This window comes from Brassica napus, chromosome C7 (assembly GCF_020379485.1).
Source record: "Brassica napus cultivar Da-Ae chromosome C7, Da-Ae, whole genome shotgun sequence".
NCBI classification, from domain to species: domain Eukaryota; kingdom Viridiplantae; phylum Streptophyta; class Magnoliopsida; order Brassicales; family Brassicaceae; genus Brassica; species Brassica napus.
In genome coordinates, this window is record NC_063450.1 from 49307082 (window position 1) to 49330276 (window position 23195).

Sequence of the window (23195 nt, forward strand, 5' to 3'; positions counted from 1 at the left end):
TAAAATTTGTTTGAATTGGTTTAAAGTAGTAAAGATTAATCATTGTTAGATAATATGATTTTTGTTATTTAAAAAAAAATCTTTATAATTTTAAAAGTCAATATAGACAAATATTTAAATTTAGCATATAGAAATATAGTATTACAACATTAAATTATATCTACTTAATTTATACTATCTATAAATTCAATGAATCATCTATTGTTTAAATCCAATTATTGATAGCCCAATAAAAATTTCTGGTAGGCCCAAAATTTAAATAATAAGATTAGGTATTAAATGTAACATGAATTTCTAGGAATAAGTCCATTAAGTCCATTTAAAAAAAAACACACATGAATGAAAGTTGTGACTTCTGTTTTAATATATAAGATATTGTAATTTTATATATTTAAATACTATTTGAATGATTTTGTCATACTTTTTAGCGTTGTTACTTTACATGATTACTAGAGTATACTAGATGATTTATATATTTAATGTCAAGGACGTTATCCACAAAAGAAATTTTGTATGTCGATTCGTTATTCTAACGTCTTTCAGTTTTGCGTTTATATTTATAATGGTGACGCACTGCCACTGACGCATAGATCATAACGAAAGTGTAGAGGCTGTTTGACGGTGAATCGGTCATACAAACTAGGGATTAGAAAGACTTTGTAGCCGTATATGCTCTCCATGTTGTCGAGATACCCAGGGAACCAAACTTATTAAGAAAAAGCCACATGAAGCCATATGGTGCCACAAGAATTTTGCAGTCTGTATATTAATTAAGCAAAAAAACTTGCAGTAGATTTTACATTTGCAAGTTAATGTAACTTGGCATAAAAATATGTTTATTACAGCTCATACAAGCAAACATGTTAATTACATTTAAGTTGCAGTAGACGTTACACTTACACATTAATGTAACTTGGCCTAAAATTATGATGTATATTTTTGCAATATAGTAATCGAAAAAATTCCCTAAATACAAGGCGCTTCTCCAATACTCGATGCAATTAACATGCTTTAAGATCTATTTGACCACATCAACTTCATTATTTTCGAAATACTAATAACTAGTTGGTGTTCATAATTTGTTTTTATTTTCTTTTATTTTTGTCAGTTCTTGTAACATATAACCCAAAAGGGAACAAAATACTTTTTAGTTCTGTTTGATACGGTTTGGTTCATATTCGATCTTTTCAAATATACTAGGGATTTTCCCGGGCTATGCCCGGGTTTCTAACTAATATCTTTTTTTATTTAATTTATGTAATACCTATATATTTTATACATGTTATATAAATATGAATTATGAATGTGCAAAAACAATTATTCTCCAAAAATATATAGGCATGTGTATTTTTTATATTGGTTTGCTTTGATTTATTTATGTTTCTGGTTCTAGAATATAGGATCTATTCGGGAATTTAGAAAATTTGGTTTGATTACAGTTTAGCTATTTCAGTTTTCCATTCAGTTTGGTAACACAATTAGGAACCGGCTAATATCCGAGATAATTTTGGATCTAATCTTGGTTCCGGTTTGGTTTCGGTTATTCGGTTGATTCGGGTTAAAAAGTAAAAAAAAAAAATTTCAGATTAAATATTATATTTTCGGGTTTTGAATAAACCTCGGATAACTTAAAATATTTTGGATAAAAAATATTTGGGTAATTCGTTTCACAAATAGTATTTTAGAAACATTTGTTTTTATTTTAAATCTAAATATAGTTAATATTTATAATTATATATTATATTATAAAATTTTGGTATTCATTCAGTTATCAGTTTCAATTTGATTTTGGGTTTTCGCTTCTACAGATATATAGGATGCTCAGGTAATTGATAGGATCCTTCCAACCCAAACTGAACCTGGTTCTTTGGTTCGATTTTTCGATTTCAGATAAATGTTCCTATATCTGTATATGATGGTGAACCACAACATGATATGAATACATAATTAATTAAGGATTAGCAGAGCCGTGCGACCTTGAGACCAAAAGAAACATTGGCTTAGGGCATCATTTAAAAAAAAAACACTTAATAGCATATGTTTAGTTAATATTACCAATCATAAGTACTAATATATATTTTATATGGGCTTGAGTTTTAAACTATAATATTATCAGTAGGCTAAATATGGGCCACAACACATAAAGACATTCATTAATACTTCACTAATTAAAGTTAAATTTACTTAAAAAAATTATTCATGTAATTTTACAAAAATTAGGGTAACAAATCCAATTTCACGACGTCTTCTGTCTCTTCCAACTTCTGATCACGTCTTCTTCTCACACACAAACCTGCAGTTCTGATTTTTGAAGTTTAAGATTTATTAACAAAGTAGCTTTATCTCATTTTCTCACTTACAATTCAAACTAAGGTAAAAGTACTACCTATTGTTATCTATTTTCATCTATTTTGTGAAACAGTGAATAACAATCAGAATTTTATATGTTGATAGAACGATGTCATCGAACAAAAGACATCAACCGTGTGGACCAGACAACAGAAAAAAGAAAAACAAAAAAGACGAGGAAGCAAAATCTCAAAAGAATGGTTTATTAAGGTATTTTAAAAAATCTGAAACTCTTGATACCTTTGTAGAGAATAATGATGAACAAGAACAACATGGTACGTCTAGAGAAGATAATGATGAACAAGAACAACATATTGAAGTGCTAGACTTTTTGCAAAGTGTTCATGATTTTTATCCGAACTCATCGATTGCTAATCGAATATTGTTGACCATCCCTGTTTCGGTTGCATCTGCTGAGAGGAGTTTTTCGAAGTTGAAGCTAATAAAATCTTATCTTCGTTCGACTATGTCACAAGAAAGATTAAGTGATTTGGCTATCTTATCTATCGAGAGAGAACTCTTAAGGAACATTGATTTTGAAAGTTTAGTCAATGAGTTCTTAGAGAAGAAGGGAAGACAAATTATGTTTTAGAATTATTATGCAGTGTTTTTTTTTAATTGACTCTTTATAAGACATTTTTATGAATGAAGGCATATTTTTTTTCTCGCTTACGTATGGTTTTAATGTTCGCACGGCTCTGAGGATTAGTTATGATCTAATTTTTTTTAAAAAAATGTGCCGTCAATGCCAAGAAAATATGTGCGCCCACCGATATACACTCGGGCGGTACGTCACATATACTATAGTTTGATTGTTACTTTGGGTTTCTTAAAAATTTGGGTGGTGCATCACATATTCTATAATTTGATTGTTACTTGTGTTTCTTAAAAATATGTGTATCAAATTGTTTGTGTAATTTCCGTGGTCTAAGTTGGCAATTACATCATTTTTCTAGTGATTTGCATCACATACGTGATATTTACATAAACAACAAATAGAAAATTGTCATTAAAATCGATTTACAAAATTTCTGTTTTGTAAACTTAACAGGTGCGATAGGTAAAGCCAGTTTATGCGTCATATTAGTCTTTCACATCAGCCAAAATTTTATGCTTTTTGTAGCAGCTTAAATTAGCAACATAAGCTATGTAAAACCCTAGGCCTAAACCCATACATCAAACCATTATTCACTGGTCACGCTTGCTCACCACACAACGGTACCAGTTCACCCACTTCTATCTTCCAGTTGCTGCTGTTGCAAAGCCTTCAACAGATGCTCCTCTTAGGGTAAGTACGATCACTTTCCAGTTTTCATACAATAATATTTATTGTTACATTAATCCTAATGTTACTACTACATACAACATTACTGTATACATTCCCGGAAGAATCTGATATAATATTCTGCCTCCAGTTAAAGTAAAGGGGAGAACCGCAAAACCCTTCAAGAAGCTCCAAATTCTCTATTATAGTCAAAGTAAATTTGAGAGCTTCCAATTGGTTCACATGTTCAAAACCCTCAAGCCAGAACTTCTGACCCAGACTGGGACCCTAATTCACTGATCGACGGTGGGAATGTCTTGGCGGAGCAAATGAGAACGCTGATGTTGTCCTGTTGAGTCCGTTGAACCAGCTCCTGTTGTTTTAAATCACATTAATGAGACGGGTATATAATCTCAAATCAGCCAGAGACGAAAAGATCAAGTTATTTCCTCTTAAAATATTATTTTGTTAATGCAATTAAGTTGATTCATTTTACCTGAGCTTTCATGGACGGGAAGACATTCCAGAACCTTAAGGTTTCACCTCCTGCTCCGTTTGCATTCGTTCTCCATCAGGTGATACCGCAAGGAACATAAGTCAGTATGTGTAACCTGTCAGAGTTGCAATCTGAACCAAAAAAAAAAGAAGCAGGTTCAGTAACCACATATACTTAATTATGCGGAGTAATATACAGAGAAAAAAGTCAGAGTGTTTATTACTTTGGAGATGGTTAGGTATTTCCAATATGTTATTTGGTGTTGGGAGCATCCGATGCGTGCTAACCAGCTTGTTTACGTTGTTATGTGATCGTAAAAATAAAATTATTGATTACACTGTACTTTTTTATGAGCAGATACTTGGATAGAAACCAATGACACACAAAAAAACCGCCTAGGATGACATCATAAATAGAAGCAGAGACGTTTTTGGAATGGTGAATAAATTAGTATAACATTAGCAAACGATGACAAACTATTTGGAAAACATATTACGTCACAGTTATCAGTGAATATGTCATACTAAAGAGAGAAATGGTAACCTCCTAGACGTTTACCATTAGTGTTAACAGTCGTGACCAACGGTGGGAGTGTTTTCATAGGATTTGAGCTTCTTGCAGAAGTCTGTTACAGTCTGGTCCCAAAGGTATAGCTTCATCACAGGTCCACTGCAAAAGATTAACACTGACGGATTAAGAGAAGTACAGAGAGGTGGTGACTAAAAAATAAGAAAACACGTACTCATGTGATCGCACTTGAACCAGCGGGTTGCTATTTCCACTTCGTCAATGATGAGATGCTCAATGAAAGTATGTTCATTGACCAGCTTCATGTGGCCAACAACATCTATTACATTGTTGAGGAAGAGTATAAGTTAAATGGCTCCAAAATAAAAAGTCTAATATTTTATCACCACCTGAATTTGAACGCACATTCACTAAACGTTGACAAAAAAAATCCCATTACGACTAAGCTACGCTTGGATGATCAACAGAAGCCAAGGTTGAAGGTTAATAAGTTTTTCTACTAAACTTTACAAACCCAATATTCATTCATTAACAGGCAGCTCTTCCCAGAGTTACTTCAGAAAATGATTAAAATATAGTATAAAGAGAAACCAAAACTCTAAAAATTTGAACTAATTACATTATTTTAGAAAGAATTAAAATTTCTGTATTGAACTAATTTCTATATTTTAAATGCAGGACCAAAAGCTAAAGACTACATCCAATCATAAAACAATGTAACTCAGAGATGATATGAAATATTAGAGAGCTTACCGTGAAGGTCACATTTGAGGTCACAGTTTGTTTCAAAATCCTCATATGAATGGAACCGGAACTGGTCTTCGTCAAAAGGAACTGTCCTCAAGAACCGACATGACATGACATAGTTGTATGAGAAAGAAAGGTTACACTATGATCAACAACACGATATACCAGTTTGCTTTTGAATCCGTAGAAGGTGAAGAGTCTGTAAACTGATCCTTGTTTCATGTCAGGAAAATATTTATGAACACGTCCTGATGGAATGAATCCTTGAATAACAGTTCCCTATAGACGATGTGAAGATCAACATGGACGACGACGATGTGTTTATTCTGTGTTGTAAAAAGAGATTAAAAAAGACAACGATAATTAAAATAAAATCAGGGCAAGCTAAATTTATGAGGAGTATTTCCAGACCGGGTTCTTTTTGCTGGGTTTCGAGCCTCCTAGAAATGGATCGATAGCGTAACTGGGTTTCATGGGGACTTGGTGAGATATCTTTGAAGAACAAAACTTGGCGGAGGAGACGGGGACTTGCCGTTGGGTTTCGTTGCCATCCCTTGAGCTTGAATTGAGCAGGTTCTTGGGTTATGATTTGTAGCAAGGAAAGGAAAAACAGTATATAAAGGATGAGATAGAGAGGGATGGGAAACAAATTCATAAGAGAGAACTTTAGAAAATTATTGATTGATAAGAGGTGATTGCGGTAATGGAGGTTGCAAGAAGTCGAAGCGGAGAAGACAAAGTGACTGAAGAAGAATCGATCAAAGTTGCCATCTAATCGGAGGTTAGGGTTAGGTTCGTTTTGGGCCAGAACAAAATAATTTCAAGGCCACATGAAGAAGTCCAACTTTATTTATTTTCTGGACATAAATGACGTGTCAAAAAACTTACCCCTGATTGGTTGATTTATTTTGAGGACGTGGACATCCTCTCCATTGAGCATATTTTCCTTTTAGTATTGTTAGATTTTGTTGCCCACAAAACGGAAATATGTGCGTTTTAAACTTAAAAAGAAAATATGTTTCTAAAGGAAATTCCTATTTCTATTAGTTTCTCTATTTGTTTTATCCCGTTTTGTTGCAATATTTTAAGAATATAGTAAAAACATACACGTTTACTTTTCATTCATTCCTACTACAAACAAAAAAGTGACTGATTTTCCTCTTCTTCTCTTAGTACGCGGTATGTCTTCTCGCTCCAAAACAAGACAAACAGACGTGTGCCAGCTGTGCTTCTTCTTACTTACATTCGCTTGAGTGAAAATAATTTGGTTTGGTGTAGTTGTTGTACATGAATGCGACCCTACAAATAGCTCATTAGATCATGTGCACACGCACATATATGAGCATGCCTCAATCATCCACACAATTTACTTAGATTACATAATTAAGCAAATTTAGATTACTAATAAAATGTCAACGATTACTAGATTATTAGATAGTTTGTTTGTATTTAGATTTGTAAAATTTAAGAGAGATTTTACGCGATTTATTTGATAGGCATTGCCAATGAATAATTCAAGATCCAATGTAGGATCTGATCCATAGTGACGAGTTTAAATAATTCAAGATCCAATTAATTTGCGTTGAAATATAAAATTGTAACTTTGTAATCAAGGAAATCCACGTTCGAATAAATTGAGCTTCGAGAAATTTTTTTTTTATTTGTCCTCTCTATCCACTGTAATAACCCACGTGAAATTTCAAATTTATAGAATAATGTGGAAATTCATCGTCTTACAAGATAATTCGTTGTTATCTCTTGGAATTCCAACAACGTAGACGGTTCTACACGCAACAAATAAAAAATGGTCAATTTTTTTAAAAAAGAAAAAAGAATAATTTCTTTTGCAAATTTAGTACTAGCTATACTATATATATATATATGTATGTATAAATCCGTTTCGATAAAAAAAAAAGTTTGTAATGATAAACTGTTTAGAAGAATCACAAAAAATTTGCCACAACTGATTCGACACACAGACAATAAATATCATGCATGGTTTGATGCGAATCTAAAGATCTCAGAAAAGACACACCAATATACCAACTGATCTTGCAAAATATATATTTAGTAGATGGATCATAGATTTTGGAAGCATAGAATAGTATATATAGTTGGGTATAGCTAAATATCTGGGATGAACAATTTTTAAAGTTGAGAAACAAAAAATAGCAACTGTCTTCTTTGCACTCAAAACTAAAAACACTAATCTAATCTATGGAAAACATGCTTTAAAACACGATTTTTCAAGTTTTGGGACAGATTGCAAGAATGTTATTTCAATAATACAAGATTCGAAGGTATGGCCAAACTTTTCAACAGAATTAGGAGAGGTACCAGCTCTTCAACAAAATTTTATGACTTCGAAATCTCACACTAACCAATACCAAAGGAGCAAAATCGAATGCATACGATTTATTCAAGACTGTTCGTGCTTTTTATAGAAATTTAATTTTTGTTTATTGTTTTATTCTGGTCAGGATTCTTACACTATTTCTAATTTGAATAATGAAATAGCCTTGGATATTTAAAAGAAAACATGGTGCACCATTCTAATAGATAGTTCATTATGCTTCTATGTAAGAAGTCGAATTTTTTTAAAGTCATATATACTTACTTTCTAAGACTAATGGAAGCAAGTTTATAGTAACATTTTAACATAATATTTGACTCGTGATTTCATATATAAGTTATAGATGACATTCAAGTTAGGGTTTCGTTTAAATATTTTTATCGGTTAATTAATAAAATCACACAATTTTTTAATTCAAGTTTTATCATATTCATCCAATTGATCCGACGGAAGAAAACAGCTCTTTTGAATACTACTTTTTGTGGAAATCTCTTTGGTTCAGTGGTTTGACCAATTGTTCATTAATGCTTCTACACATGGAGGTCTGGATTTCAATTCTCGGAAAAGACAGAATTATGCGAATTAAGGGAGAAAAATGCTTACAAGAGATATGCAGCATGGCGCAAGGAGTACCGTCAAGCGTGGATCCCATAGGGCGGCTCAAGTGATGCAGTCAGGCGTGAATCCTTATATGGCAAGTAGAATTGTCGACTGTAGAATCGTCTGTAATATTTTTCATAGTTGTAATAACATAATTATCCAGTGTTAATAAAAAAAAAATACTACTTTTTTTTTGACATCTTTAAATTTGTTTTTTTGTAATAAAATTTGGATTTTATTTTGATCGATTGACAAAAAGAAAAAGAGAGAAACAGACGTGACATATATTCTCAAAAAAAAAGTGTTCTTATTGTCCCCATACCAAACCTCTTTTGCTTATGACCTGGATTCGGGCACCTCAAAATTTAGATATGCACGATGATGTTCAACCAACCACTGAATGACGGAAATTTACATATACGATGATCATACGTTTTCTAATTAATCGATGACCTTCTGAATTAGTGTTACAGTCGATATGACTTGACGGTTGGATTTGGACATATTTTTTGTGTATTCAGTTGGGTCTTACAACTAATATGATGATAAATCGCCGTATAATGACAATATCTTTATCACCTTGACAGTTGGGTCTTACAACTGATATAGTGATAAATCGCCGGATAGATATATGATGTTTGATATTTTGAAGACGTGTACACATGACTTTGCATGCATGATATTTCAGCAATAAGGATATTTACTCGAGACCTCTCGCACCCTAAGCGAGAATCACACCCTTACTCGGAAGTACTAAGATAATGGACTAAGATTTTGGTTGCATGCTTTGCTCTGCGCCCTTTAGAATCCAGAGACCATTTGTTTTTCAGATGCCCTTACTCTGAAGAAATTTAACAGAAACCTCACTGCGTATTCATTACACAAACGACTGCTGTGATGTCTTAGCTTTGGTGGAAGGAAAATTTTGAGATAAAACAACTGCATTCCTCGTTAGGTATGTGTTTCAAGCAGGGATTGACGCCATTTGGAAGGAAAGACATGGGAACCGGTGTTCAAAAAAAAATACAGACTCGTATAAACTCTCTCCATGGCTGTGGGCAATGAAAATACAGGGTCGTTGGTTCGAATCAAGATGAGTGATACTTATTCTGTTCTTTAAGTGCAAAACTACTCAAACACTATAAAAGAATGTCACAACTACAAAAGTTTTTTTTTTTATTTTAGTAAATTTTACATTCATAAAGAGAAAAGAATGTTAAAAATTTTGATCGAGCAAATATCTTACTGCTGAAAGATGGATTAAATTTTCTAATTATTTTGATAAAGATTTGGAAATTGAATTTTGATTCTGTTATACATCTCTATATGTTAATCAGCATAAGCATATAAACGTTTAAACGTAATGGTTTTTTTCTGGAAGACGGAATAGCAGTCCTATCTCTTGTTGTTAATATTCGTTCTTCAAATATTTTATAATAATAATATTCATAATCACATTAATTGATCGGAGAAACCTCACGTTCTAAAGCGTAGAGATTCGACATACATGATTTACTATTTACTCTTCTCTATATTCATTTGAATAGACAGCACATTAACAACATGTTTATATAAAAAATGTGAAATATGTGGAAACTTTTACTATATAAACCCTCTCCTGGCGATGAGAGTAATCACCACAAACAACAATCTAATCCAGAGAAAAGACACTAAACGCAAGAGATATGGCAAATAACAGTTGCATTGGGTGGAAGTTCAGCGGCAGCGAGGCGGCCAAGGAAGCCTCAGCTGCTTCCCTAACCACTTACACCTCAAAACTCTTTGCCCTGTGCGATCCTCAGGGAAAGCCCATTTTGCCTCCTCGAGGTGAAACCGCCGAGACTTGCCATACCGCTGAAAAGGCTGTTGTTAAAGCCGTCCTCTGCGGTACTGGTAACGCTTATGCTCCCGGTAAAGGCCTTCCCGCGGCAAAATGGTAATATATACTGATATACATTGAACTATAGATGTATCGTTTATCATTTTTTGACATTTTTTTCTGACAAAAACTGTCATTTTTTTTGCTATTCCTAGTGCCGTTGCAGAGTACCTAAACCGTGATGCTATTCCGAAGAAACTGACACCAGAAGACGTGTTTATGACCGTTGGGTGCAAACAAGCCATCGAGCTTGCGGTTGACATCTTGGCTAATCCAAAAGCCAACGTCCTGCTTCCAAGCCCGGGCTACCCATGGGACTTTGTTAACTGCATCTTAAAAAAACTTGAGGTCCGCAGATATGAATTCCTCCCCGAAAAGAACTATGAGATCAACTTTGAAAGCGTCCGAAAGCAAGTGGATAAGAACACGTTTGCGATATTTATAACCAACCCTCACAATCCCAATGGAAACATCTACTCTGAAGCTCATCTCGAGCAGGTAATTTACATATAGTCTATTTAGCAGTATTCACATGGTCTTCTTTGATCTACAGTCTTTTGATTGCGCCTATATTAATGAATCTTAGATCGCTTTGTTGGCTCGGGAACTCGGGATAATGGTGGTTTCTGACGAAGTTTTTCGATGGACCGTTTTTGGGAGTAATCCCTTTGTTCCCATGGCGAAATTCTCGTCAATTGTACCCGTGATGGCACTTGGGTCCATATCGAAGGGATGGACTGTCCCTGGATGGCGAACTGGCTGGGTCGCCCTGCACGATCTAGATGGTGTCTTTAAGTGCACCAAGGTCCGGTCCATTAAGTTTGATCAATCTTTAAGAATATACATGATATGTATTATTATTATTATTATTATTATTATTATTATTATTATTATTATTATTATTATTATTATTATTATTATTATTATTATTATTATTATTATTATTATTACTATTATTATTATTATAATAATAATAATAATAATATTATTATTATTATTATTATTATTAAAGAGTTAAAATGTTAACAGTTTTCTTGCCCTAATCTTGTTATATATGGACAGGTCTTAGATACTGCTAAACAGTTTCTTGAGATAAATTCTAAACCACCAACTGTTATCCAGGTACATGGCTTTCTAGTTTGGATACTTCTTGTAACCATATATACTAACACAATGTCGTAGACTTTTCCACTTATTACGAATATTAATTTGTTAATTTGATGAATTTGTCGATTTTATCACGTAGGCGGCTATTCCTACCATCTTGAAGGATACTCCTATAGAGTTCTTCCACAGGAGGCAGAGCTTTCTGAAAGATAAAGCGGATTTGGCTATTTCAAAGCTCAAGGACATACCTTCCCTCAAATGCTATTTAAAACCTGAAGCATGCACCTTCCTATGGGTATTATATTCTTACTACACAACCTTCTTATTATTTTGAAAAAATCTCTTTTAAGTTTTTGAATTATCTCACAGACCCAGCTGAAAATATCAAGCTTTGTGGACATTAAAGATGATGAAGACTTCTGTGAAAAGCTTGCTACTGAACAAAACCTCATCCTTTTACCAGGTATTACTCAATATCACATGCATCACCTACCTATGATCAACGACTAACGGCTCAGCACTGAAGGCAAAATATATATCTTAGTTTATTAGGAATCCACATCTGAAATGTTATGAGATTAAACGTATGCCAATAATTCGTTGGAAATCAAATTTGAGTTGGAAATCTAACAATATTTGTGAATATTTAACATAAGAACATATATCTTGTGTTGGATTGGTTTAGGGATTGCTTTTGGTCTGAGGGGCTGGGCGAGGCATTCTATCGACATGGATACTTTAACTTTGGAGGATGCCTTTAAGAGATTGAAGAGCTTCTGTGACCACCATTCCACTATATACGGAGCTTAATTCAGTCACAAGGCGTCAATGGCCTTAACTAAAGGGTCAATGTGTATCTTTGCTTAAATCTTCTATATTTGCTATGATAATAAATGGGTGTTCTATTGATTTGAGATAAATCATGAACACCTTCGTATTCGTATTCGTATTTGTATTTGTATTTGTATTTGTAACAAATAAATTTGGTGTACGTATCACCAATCTTGTAATCGTTTCTCATGGACTTTCAATATTTGATGTATTTCTACTTTCAAAAATAAAATTAAGAAATTTCTGTTTCTTTTCATTTCTAAATAATTTGGACTCTGGTCTGAAAATACCATTATAGTACATTAATATTATTCTCTTAGCTATTTCAAAAATAGAAGAATAGAAGCTTCACAGCACTAAAATCTAAAGTCAACTCATCCCACTTTACATTCCTTTTACAAGTCAAGAGTCAACCGTATTTATTTTCATGGTAAACGCTTTCTTGAAAGTTACTTCTTTATTGCATATCGAATAACATGTGTATATATATATAATAATCATATTGTTAAATTCAAACCTCCAGTGTTTATTGTTTTAATAAGCCTCTAAAGTATATATACAAGAATAACTTTTAGCTAGCAATCGAAGACTAACGAAGAGGATCAAGGTAAGCCTTATGCCCCACTTTCTCTCACTACTCGAAGCGACCAACCCGACGAAGCTCAGTACCAAGACCAATCTGTTTCTTTTGTCAAATTTAGTCGCTCAAAGGTGGAGTTTGGAGAAAATATATTCTGTTAAAATACGATGATGACATATTGATAAATTTTATGTCCAACTTCTATTTTATTGAACCAATTATAAATTTAAATAAATTTTCCTATTCATGGTTACTTTTTAATGATATATATTTTGTAACCTCCACAAATATAGGATTCACTCCTCTCAAACAACCGACGGTTATGTATGTTGATAATTATTCTTTCTTTTTGATTTTAACTAAACGCGGATGATTACCTATATTACTCTATTATATACACATAAGCTATATTACTCTATTATACTTATTAAATCAAATACAGAGAAACCTCTATAAATTAATAAAGTTGGGACACCAAAACTATAATTTTTTTATTAATTTATAAAAATATTAATTTATCGATATACTAATTGAACCAAAAACTCAATTTGGGACTATAAAATTATATTATTTTATAGAGATTTTTAGTGTATATTAATTTATAGAGTATTAATTTAAAGAGGTTATACCGTATATAGGTTGCAAAATTAAATAAGGATCCTCCATTATGACTTTTTTTAAATACGTACATGCACAAGAAGACATATTTTTAAGTTAAGCAAACTCATTAGTAGATGTATTTGTAATAATTTTAAATAAAAGACTAAGCTTCTATATTTTAATATTATAAAAATTGAAATAAACTAATTTCTCCAATATTTTTCCGTACATTAAACTGGATTAATAACTATATCACTGAATCTCTAGATCGCTTATAGTCAACGATGAATAAAAAAATCAATTTACATAAATATAACTGAATATTTAAATCTACCTATTCTATTAAATCATGATTATAACCAATTAATAAATGATTAGCCTAACTATTTTTTTTCCATGTGACCTATGTAAAATAACCGATTTTTTTATAACTACAACTAAATATATCACGAATCTAACCACATTCAATATTTGAATAATATATTTCAATAATATAAGTAATTATCTTTCTTCATACATATTAGTTAACTTTTTTTTGTCAACTACAGATTAGTTAACATAAGCAGTTACTTACATATTTTTTTTGTCAACAATTAACTATTATAACTAAGTAACAACTAAGAAAATATAAAGTTTAAAAAAATATTTGAAATACATATGACACAAGTATATTGTTATGTAACTTGACATATTTAATATAATTATCAAAAATTATATTATATTAAATTAATATTAAACATAAATTTGATTACAAAATAAAAAAAAATAAAAATTAAATTTCTTAAAAAAATTAAAACGAAAAATATACCTACATTTTTAAAGGGCAGATCATAGTCTAGTTGTCTCTAATTTTAATTGAATTGACATCATCTATAATATTAAAGCAGAATTTCTACTAGGATTTTGCCATTGGATTTTTAAGTTAATTACAATCAGCCATTTCCTATTTTCCTTTAAAAAAAATAAAAGACGCCAATATATTTCGACCAATCAGAACTCTTCGGATCCAGATTCGGCATTTCCGGATATCCGAATTTTCGGATCGGATCCGGATCGGATCTCAGATCGAATCCGGATCTCGGATAAAAATGTCAGGCCTAGTATGTATGTTAATTAAGTTGCAGTAGACGTTACACTTACACATTAATGTAACTTGGCCTAAAATTAGTAATCGAAAAAATTCCCTAAATACAAGGCGCTTCTCCAATACTCGATGCAATTACCATGCTTTAAGATCTATTTGACCTCATCAACTTCATTATTTTCGAAATACTAATAACTAGTTGGTGTTCATAATTTGTTATTCTTTTCTTTCATTTTTGTCAGTTCTTGTAACATATAACCCAAAAGGGAACAAAATACTTTTTAGTTCTGTTCGATACGGTTTGGTTCATATTCGATCTTTTAAAATATACTAGAGATTTTCCCGGGTTACGCCCGGGTTTCTAACTAATATCTTTTTTATTTAATTTATGTAATACCTATATATTTTATACATGTTATATAAATACGAATTATGAATGTGCAAAAACAATTATTCTCCAAAAATATATAGGCATGTGTATTTCTTATATTGGTTTGCTTTGATTTTTTTTTTTTCTGGTTCTAGAATATAGGATCTATTCGGGAATTTATAAAATTTGGTTTGATTACAGTTTAGCTATTTCAGTTTTCCATTCAGTTTGGTAACACAGTTAGGAACCGGCTAATATCCGAGATAATTTTGGATCTAATCTTGGTTCCGGTTTGGTTTCGGTTATTCGGTTGATTCGGGTTAAAAAGTAAAAAAAAAAATTTCAGATTAAATATCATATTTTTGGGTTTTGAATAAACCTCGGATAACTTAAAATATTTTGGATAAAAAATATTTGGGTAATTCGTTTCACAAGTAATATTTTAGAAACATTTGTTTTTATTTTAAATCTAAATATACTTAATATTTATAATTATATATTATATTATAAAATTTTTTTATTCATTCAGTTATCAGTTTCAATTTGATTTTGGTTTTCGCTTTTACAGATATATAGGATTTGCTCAGGTAATTGATAGGATCCTTCCAACCCAAACTGAACCTGGTTCTTTGGTTCGATTTTTCGATTTCAGATAAATGTGCCTATATCTATATATTGATTGTGAACCACAACATGAGATGAATACATAATTAATTAAGGATTAGTTATGATCTAATTTTTTTATAAAAAATGTGCCGTTAATGCCAAGAAAATATGTGCGTCCACCGATATACATTCGGGCGGTACGTCACATATACTATAGTTTGAATGTTACTTTGGGTTTCTTAAAAATTTAGGTGGTGCATCACATATTCTATAATTTGATTGTTACTTGTGTTTCTTAAAAATATGTGTACCAAATTGTTTGTGTAATTTCCGTGGTCTAAGTTGGCAATTACATCATTTTTCTAGTGATTTGCATCACATACGTGATATTTACATAAACAACAAATAGAAAATTGTCATTAAAACCAATTTACAAAATTTATGTTTTGTAAACTTAACAGGTGCGATAGGTAAAGCCAGTTTATGCGTCATATTAGTCTTTCACATCAGCCAAAATTTTATGCTTTTGTAGCAGCTTAAATTAGCAACATCAGCTATGTAAAACCCAAGGCCTAAACCCATACATCAAACCATTATTCACTGGTCACGCTTGCTCGCCACACAACGGTACCAGTTCACCCACTTCTATCTTCCAGTTGCTGTTGTTGCAAAGCCTTCAACAGATGCTCCTCTTAGGGTAAGTACGATCACTTTCCAGTTTTCATACAATAATATTTATTGTTACATTAATACTAATGTTACTACTACATACAACATTATTGTATACATTCCCGGAAGAATCTGATATAATATTCTGCCTCCAGTTAAAGTAAAGGGGAGAACCGCAAAACCCTTCAAGAAGCTCCAAATTCTCTATTATAGTCAAAGTAAGTTTGAGAGCTTCCAATTGGTTCACATGTTCAAAACCCTCAAGCCAGAACTTCTGACCCAGACTGGGACCCTAATTCACTGATCGACGGTGGGAATGTCTTGGCGGAGCAAATGAGAACGCTGATGTTGTCCTGTTGAGTCCGTTGAACCAGCTCCTGTTGTTTTAAATCACATTAATGAGACGGGTATATAATCTCAAATCAGCCAGAGACGAAAAGATCAAGTTATTTCCTCTTAAAATATTATTTTGTTAATGCAATTAAGTTGATTCATTTTACCTGAGCTTTCATGGACGGGAAGACATTCCAGAACCTTAAGGTTTCACCTCCTGCTCCGTTTGCATTCGTTCTCCATCAGGTGATACCGCAAGGAACATAAGTCAGTATGTGTAACCTGTCAGAGTTGCAATCTGAACCAAAAAAAAAAAAGAAGCAGGTTCAGTAACCACATATACTTAATTATGCGGAGTAATATACAGAGAAAAAAGTCAGAGTGTTTATTACTTTGGAGATGGTTAGGTATTTCCAATATGTTATTTGGTGTTGGGAGCATCCGATGCGTGCTAACCAGCTTGTTTACGTTGTTATGTGATCGTAAAAATAAAATTATTGATTACACTGTACTTTTTTATGAGCAGATACTTGGATAGAAACCAATGACACACAAAAAAACCCGCCTAGGATGACATCATAAATAGAAGCAGAGACGTTTTTGGAATGGTGAATAAATTAGTATAACATTAGCAAACGATGACAAACTATTTGGAAAACATATTACGTCACAGTTATCAGTGAATATGTCATACTAAAGAGAGAAATGGTAACCTCCTAGACGTTTACCATTAGTGTTAACAGTCGTGACCAACGGTGGGAGTGTTTTCATAGGATTTGAGTTTTTTGCAGAAGTCTGTTACAGTCTGGTCCCAAAGGTATAGCTTCATCACAGGTCTACTGCAAAAGATTAACACTGACGGATTAAGAGAAGTACAGAGAGGTGGTGACTAAAAAATAAGAAAACACGTACTCATGTGATCGCACTTGAACCAGCGGGTTGCTATTTCCACTTCGTCAATGATGAGATGCTCAATGAAAGTATGTTCATTGACCAGCTTCATGTGGCCAACAACATCTATTACATTGTTGAGGAAGAGTATAAGTTAAATGGCTCCAAAATAAAAAGTCTAATATTTTATCACCACCTGAATTTGAACGCACATTCACTAAACGTTGACAAAAAAAATCCCATTACGACTAAGCTACGCTTGGATGATCAACAGAAGCCAAGGTTGAAGGTTAATAAGTTTTTCTACTAAACTTTACAAACCCAATATTCATTCATTAACAGCTGACTCTTCCAAGAGTTACTTCAGAAAATGATTAAAATATAGTATAAAGAGAAACCAAAACTCTAAAAATTTGAACTAATTACATTATTTTAGAAAGAATCAAAATTTCTGTATTGAACTAATTTCTATATTTTAAATGCAGGACCAAAAGCTAAAGACTACATCCAATCATAAAACAATGTGACTCAGAGATGATATGAAATATTAGAGAGCTTACCGTGAAGGTCACATTTGAGGTCACAGCTTGTTTCAAAATCCTCATATGAATGGAACCGGAACTGGTCTTCGTCAAAAGGAACTGTCCTCAAGAACCAACATGACATGACATAGTTGTATGAGAAAGAAAGGTTACACTATGATCAGCAACACGATATACCGGTTTGCTTTTGAATCAGTAGAAGGTGAAGAGTCTGTAAACTGATCCTTGTTTCATGTCAGGAAAATATTAATGAACACGTCCTGATGGAATGAATCCTTGAATAATAGTTCCCTATAGACAATGTGAAGATCAACATGGACGACGATGTGTTTATTATTTGTTGTAAAAAGAGATTAAAAAAGACAACGATAATTAAAATAAAATCAGGGCAAGCTAAATTTATGAGGAGTATTTCCAGACAGGGTTCTTTTTACTGGGTTTCGAGCCTCCCAGAAATGGATCGATAGCGTAACTGGATTTCATGGGGACCTAGTGAGATATCTTTGAAGAAGAAAACTTGGCGGAGGAGACGGGGACTTGCCGTTGGGTTTCGTTGCCATCGCTTGAGCTTGAATTGAGCAAGTTCTTGGGTTATGGTTTGTAGCAAGGAAAGGAAAAACAGTATATAAAGGATGAGATAGAGAGGGATGGGAAACAAATTCATAAGAGAGAAGTTTAGAAAATTATTGATTGATAAGAGGTGATTGCGGTAACGGAGGTTGCAATAAGTCGAAGCGGAGAAGACAAAGTGACTGAAGAAGAATCGATCAAAATTGCCATCGAATCGGAGGTTAAGGTTAGGTTCGTTTTGGGCGAGAACAAAATAATTTCAAGGCCACAAGAAGAAGTCCAACTTTATTCATTTTCTGGACATAAATGACGTGTCAAAAAACTTGTCCCCGATTGGTTGATTTATTTTGAAGACGTGGACATCTCTCCATTGAGCATATCTCCCTTTTAGTATTGGCCACAAAACGAAAATATGTTTGTTTTAAACTTAAAAGGAAAATATGTTTCTACAGGAAATTCCTATTTCGATTAGTTTCTCTATTTGTTTTATCCCGTTTTGGTTGCAATATTTTTACAGTATAGTAAAAACATACACGTTTACTTTTCATTCATTCCTACTACTCTTCTTCTCTTAGTACGCGGTATGTCTTCTCGCTCCAAAACAAGACAAACAGACGTGTGCCAGCTGTGCTTCTTCTTACTTACATTCCCTTGAGTGAAAATAATTCGGTTTGGTGTAGTTGTTGTACATGAATGCGACCCTACAAATAGCTCATTAGATCATGTGCACACGCACAGATATGAGCATGCCTCAATCATCCACACAATTTATTTAGATTGCATAATTAAGCAAATTTTGATTACTAATAAAATGTCAACGATTACTAGATTATTAGATAGTTTGTTTGTATTTAGATTTGTAAAATTTAAGAGAGATTTTACGCGATTTATTTGATAGGCATTGCCAATGAATAATTCAAGATCCAATGTAGGATCTGATCCATAGTGATTAGTTTAAATAATTCAAGATCCAATTAATTTGCGTTGAAATATAAAATTGTAACTTTGTAATCAAGGAAACCCACGTTCGAATAAATTGAGCTTCGAGAAATTTTTTTTTTTATTTGTCCTCTCTATCCACTGTAATAACCCACGTGAAATTTCAAATTTATAGAATAATGTGGAAATTCATCGTCTTACAAGATAATTCGTTGTTATCTCTTGGAATTCCAACAACGTAGACGGTTCTACACGCAACAAATAAAAAATGGTCAATTTTGAAAAAAAGAAAAAAGAATAATTTCTTTTGCAAACTGTTTAGAAGAATCACAAAAAATTCGCCACACGACACACAGACAATAAATATCATGCATGGTTTGATGCGAATCTAAAGATCTCAGAAAAGACACACCAATATACTAACTGATCTTGCAAAATATATATTTAGTAGATGGATCATAGATTTTGGAAGCATAGAATAGTATATATAGTTGGGTATAGCTAAATGGATCTGGGATGAACAATTTTTAGAGTTGAGAAACAAAAAATAGCAACTGTCTTCTTTGCTCTCAAAACTAAAAACACTAATCTAGTCTATGGAAAACATGCTTTAAAACACGATTTTTCAAGTTTTGAGACAGATTATAAGAATGTTATTTCAATAATACAGGACCCGAAGGAATGGCCGAACTTTTCAACAGAATTAGGAGAGATACCAGCTCTTCAACAAAATTTTATGACTTCGAAATCTCACACTTACCAATACCAAAGGAGCAAAATCAAATGCATACGATTTATTCAAGACAGCTCGTACTTTTTATAGAAATTTAATTTTTGTTTATTGTTTTATTCTGGTCAGGATTCTTACGCTATTTCTAATTTGAAATCAGATTTTTATTATTCAAAATCATTAATTGTCATATATACTTTAGCCACATTAGACAATTCCGTAATCTTTATTTAAGAAAATAATAAATGACATTAATAATAAATTTATGGTTAATTTAATAAAAGGTTTATTATATAATTAGATGGACCAACATATTTCTCTAATAATTCTAAGAATCATCCTAGTGATCACACGTGACTACAAAAAGAAGTTGTAATGTTTCACAAATAATACATAGACTTCTCCGCTTATTACCAATATTAATTTGTTTATATTTTGGTGCATTTGTCAATTTTATCACGTAGGCGGCTATTCCTACCATCTTGAAGGATACTCCTAAAGATTTCTTCCACAGGAGGCAGATGTTTCTGAAAGATAAAGCGGATTTGGCTTATTCTAAGCTCGCGGACATACCTTCCCTCAAATGCTATTTAAAACCTGAAGCATGCACCTTCCTATGGGTATTATATTCTTACTACATTTTCTTAATACTTCTACCTTTTTATTATTTTGAAAAAAATCTGTTAAAGTTTTTGAATCATCTCGCAGACCCAGCTGGAAATGTCAAGCTTTCTGAACATTAAAGATGATGAAGACTTCTGTGAAAAGCTTGCTACTGAAGAAAACCTCGTCCTTTTACCAGGTATTACTCAATATCACATGCATCACCTATGTATTGATCAACGTTCGGCTCAGCAGTACTGAAGACAAAAATATATATCTTTGTTTATTAGGAATCCACATCTGAAATGTTCTGAGATTTAAAGTAAACATATGTCAATAATTCCTTGGAAATTGAGTTGGAAATCTAACAAATTTTGTGATTATTTAACATAAGAACATATATATATGTTGTGTTGGATTGGTTTAGGGATTGGTTTTGGTCTGAGGGGCTGGGCGAGGCATTCTATCGACATGGATACCCAAACTTTGGAGGATGCCTTTGAAAGATTGAAGAGCTTCTGTGACCGCCATTCTGGGTGCTAAGCTCAATTCAGCCACAAGGCGTCAATGGCCTTAATTAAAGGGTCGAAACATCAATGGCCTTAACTAAAGGGTCAATGTGTTTCTTTGCTTCAATCTTTTATATTTGCTATGATAATAAATGGGTGTTCTATTGATTTGAGATAAATCATGAACACTTTCGTATTTGTATTTCTATTTGTATTTGTAACAAATAAAGTTGGTGTACATATCACCAATCCTGTAATCGTTTCTCATGGACTTTCAATATTTGATGTATTTCTACTTTCAAAAATAAAATTAATAAATTTCTGTTTCTTTTCATTTCTAAATAATTTGGACTCTGGTGTGAAAATTCCATCATAGTTTTTGTTTTTGCTTTATTTATAAACCATCTCTTCATGTTCTGCTCACACCGCCGTCTGTCATGGCCGTCGTGGTCTATGGTCACTGGAACTGCACCGTTAACCGGGGTCTCTATCCAAAATATTCTGCACTTATCTCTCTTTAAGTAATTATCGGTGGGTTCACCGATTTGATTCATCTATTCCTCCTTTTGAGGAAAATTCATACCAATCTTATTTCCATGAGAGGAGTAGATGTTTTGGACTCGTTTCCGAGCATAGTTCTCAACTTCTTCATCGGTTTTTCATCATGTGTAGCAGTGTGTATGGGGCAAAAAAGATGTAATCGAAAGTACTTCGGTTCTTGTTGGTGAAGGTTGGATTTCATCGTCACAATCAAAAGTGATTAAATTCCAGTCGAACGACTCTATCGTAAATGCTTCTTAGACGCATTCAAGCTTTGTACTGAATCCACTGCCATTTTCTCTTGAAGACTTATCTTCAAAAGTTTCCTTTGCTATTGTGTTTTATGTTTTTCTATCAAAGATGATGAATAGTTCCTTGTTTTCGTTGTCTCCAAGTAAATAGAATGAATGAAATCAAGTAGTGTTCCAAAATAAGAGTAAACTATTTTTTTCAATTATATTCTATTTTTTCACTTTATAAAAGAAGAAAAATGAATTGATTTCATAAATGGGGTAATGCAATTTTTTTCTTCACATGGTTTGATTTTTGGCTTCACATTAGAGTAAAGTTAGAGCAAAACTCAACTATAATGGTGATCAGAGGATCCTGAGGAGAGTATAGAGACTTTGTAGCCGTATATTTTACAAACTATAATGGTGTTTCAGTGGATGTTATTATTAGACGAGAAGAGGTGAACAGAAACTCAGCTCTCATTCTCTCGCTCGTGTGGAGAATAGAGAGAATATGGAAATATCAATAATGCAATTGGTCAAAATAATAATAATATGGTTTCTGTCAATCACAACTGTGGTGTGAAAAAAAAAAAACTGTTGTGTGTACAAAGCTTATATATACTAAACCTATCCAGGCCATCCGGTTTGATATAAACCAAACGACTAATCAAATATGTATACTTTAATGTAACTTGGTGAGTTGGTGTAAAAAGTTGCTTAAAAAGTAATTTGGTGTAAAAATTATGAAGTAAATTTTCGTAACATAGTAATAGGAAAAAAAAACCTCAAAAATAAGAAGCTTCTCATTAATCAATGCAATCAACATGTTTAGAAAAGAGCACTCGCATTAAAGATATCTAGATAATGTTCTCGTATGAGAACTTAAAAAAACGTAAGATACTTATGTCATTGTGTGATTTACTAGCTATATTTTTATGACAAAATTTAATGATTAATTAAATTAAATTATAGTATTATATTACAGTTAACTAGGTTATCAATGAATTCTTGTAATGAGAAAGTATATGAAAAACCTACGGTATTTCTGTTCTCTTCTTGCGTAATAACAGCTTCTAATATGTTTCAAGAAATAGGTACCTGTTTCTTTAGAAGAAAAATGTACAAGTAAATTAATATTTCTTAGATCATAACACTGAAAATCACACTTCCATTTTTTTGTGCAATTCTGAAAATCACACTGAAAACAGACCTCCAATGTTTTTTATTATTTAACAAACAAAA

General features: G+C 32.4%; 1 protein-coding gene across 2 annotated transcripts; it reads left to right on the forward strand.

The window, feature by feature from the left end:
* The first annotated feature begins 9957 nt into the window (after positions 1-9957).
* Positions 9958-21514, forward strand: LOC106434684 (probable aminotransferase TAT4). 2 transcript variants are annotated; one of them, XM_048763065.1, is made up of 7 exons: positions 9958-10273; positions 10372-10714; positions 10803-11021; positions 11279-11338; positions 20533-20688; positions 20777-20870; positions 21099-21514. In XM_048763065.1, the coding sequence occupies exons 1-7, from the start codon at positions 10023-10025 to the stop codon at positions 21212-21214; spliced, it is 1239 nt and encodes a 412-aa protein (XP_048619022.1). In that variant the 5' UTR covers positions 9958-10022; the 3' UTR covers positions 21215-21514. The 2 variants fall into 2 exon arrangements, with proteins under 2 accessions (XP_048619022.1, XP_048619021.1); XM_048763064.1 differs by lacking the exons at positions 20533-20688; positions 20777-20870; positions 21099-21514 and adding exons at positions 11463-11618; positions 11693-11786; positions 12009-12403.
* Positions 21515-23195: the final 1681 nt, after the last annotated feature.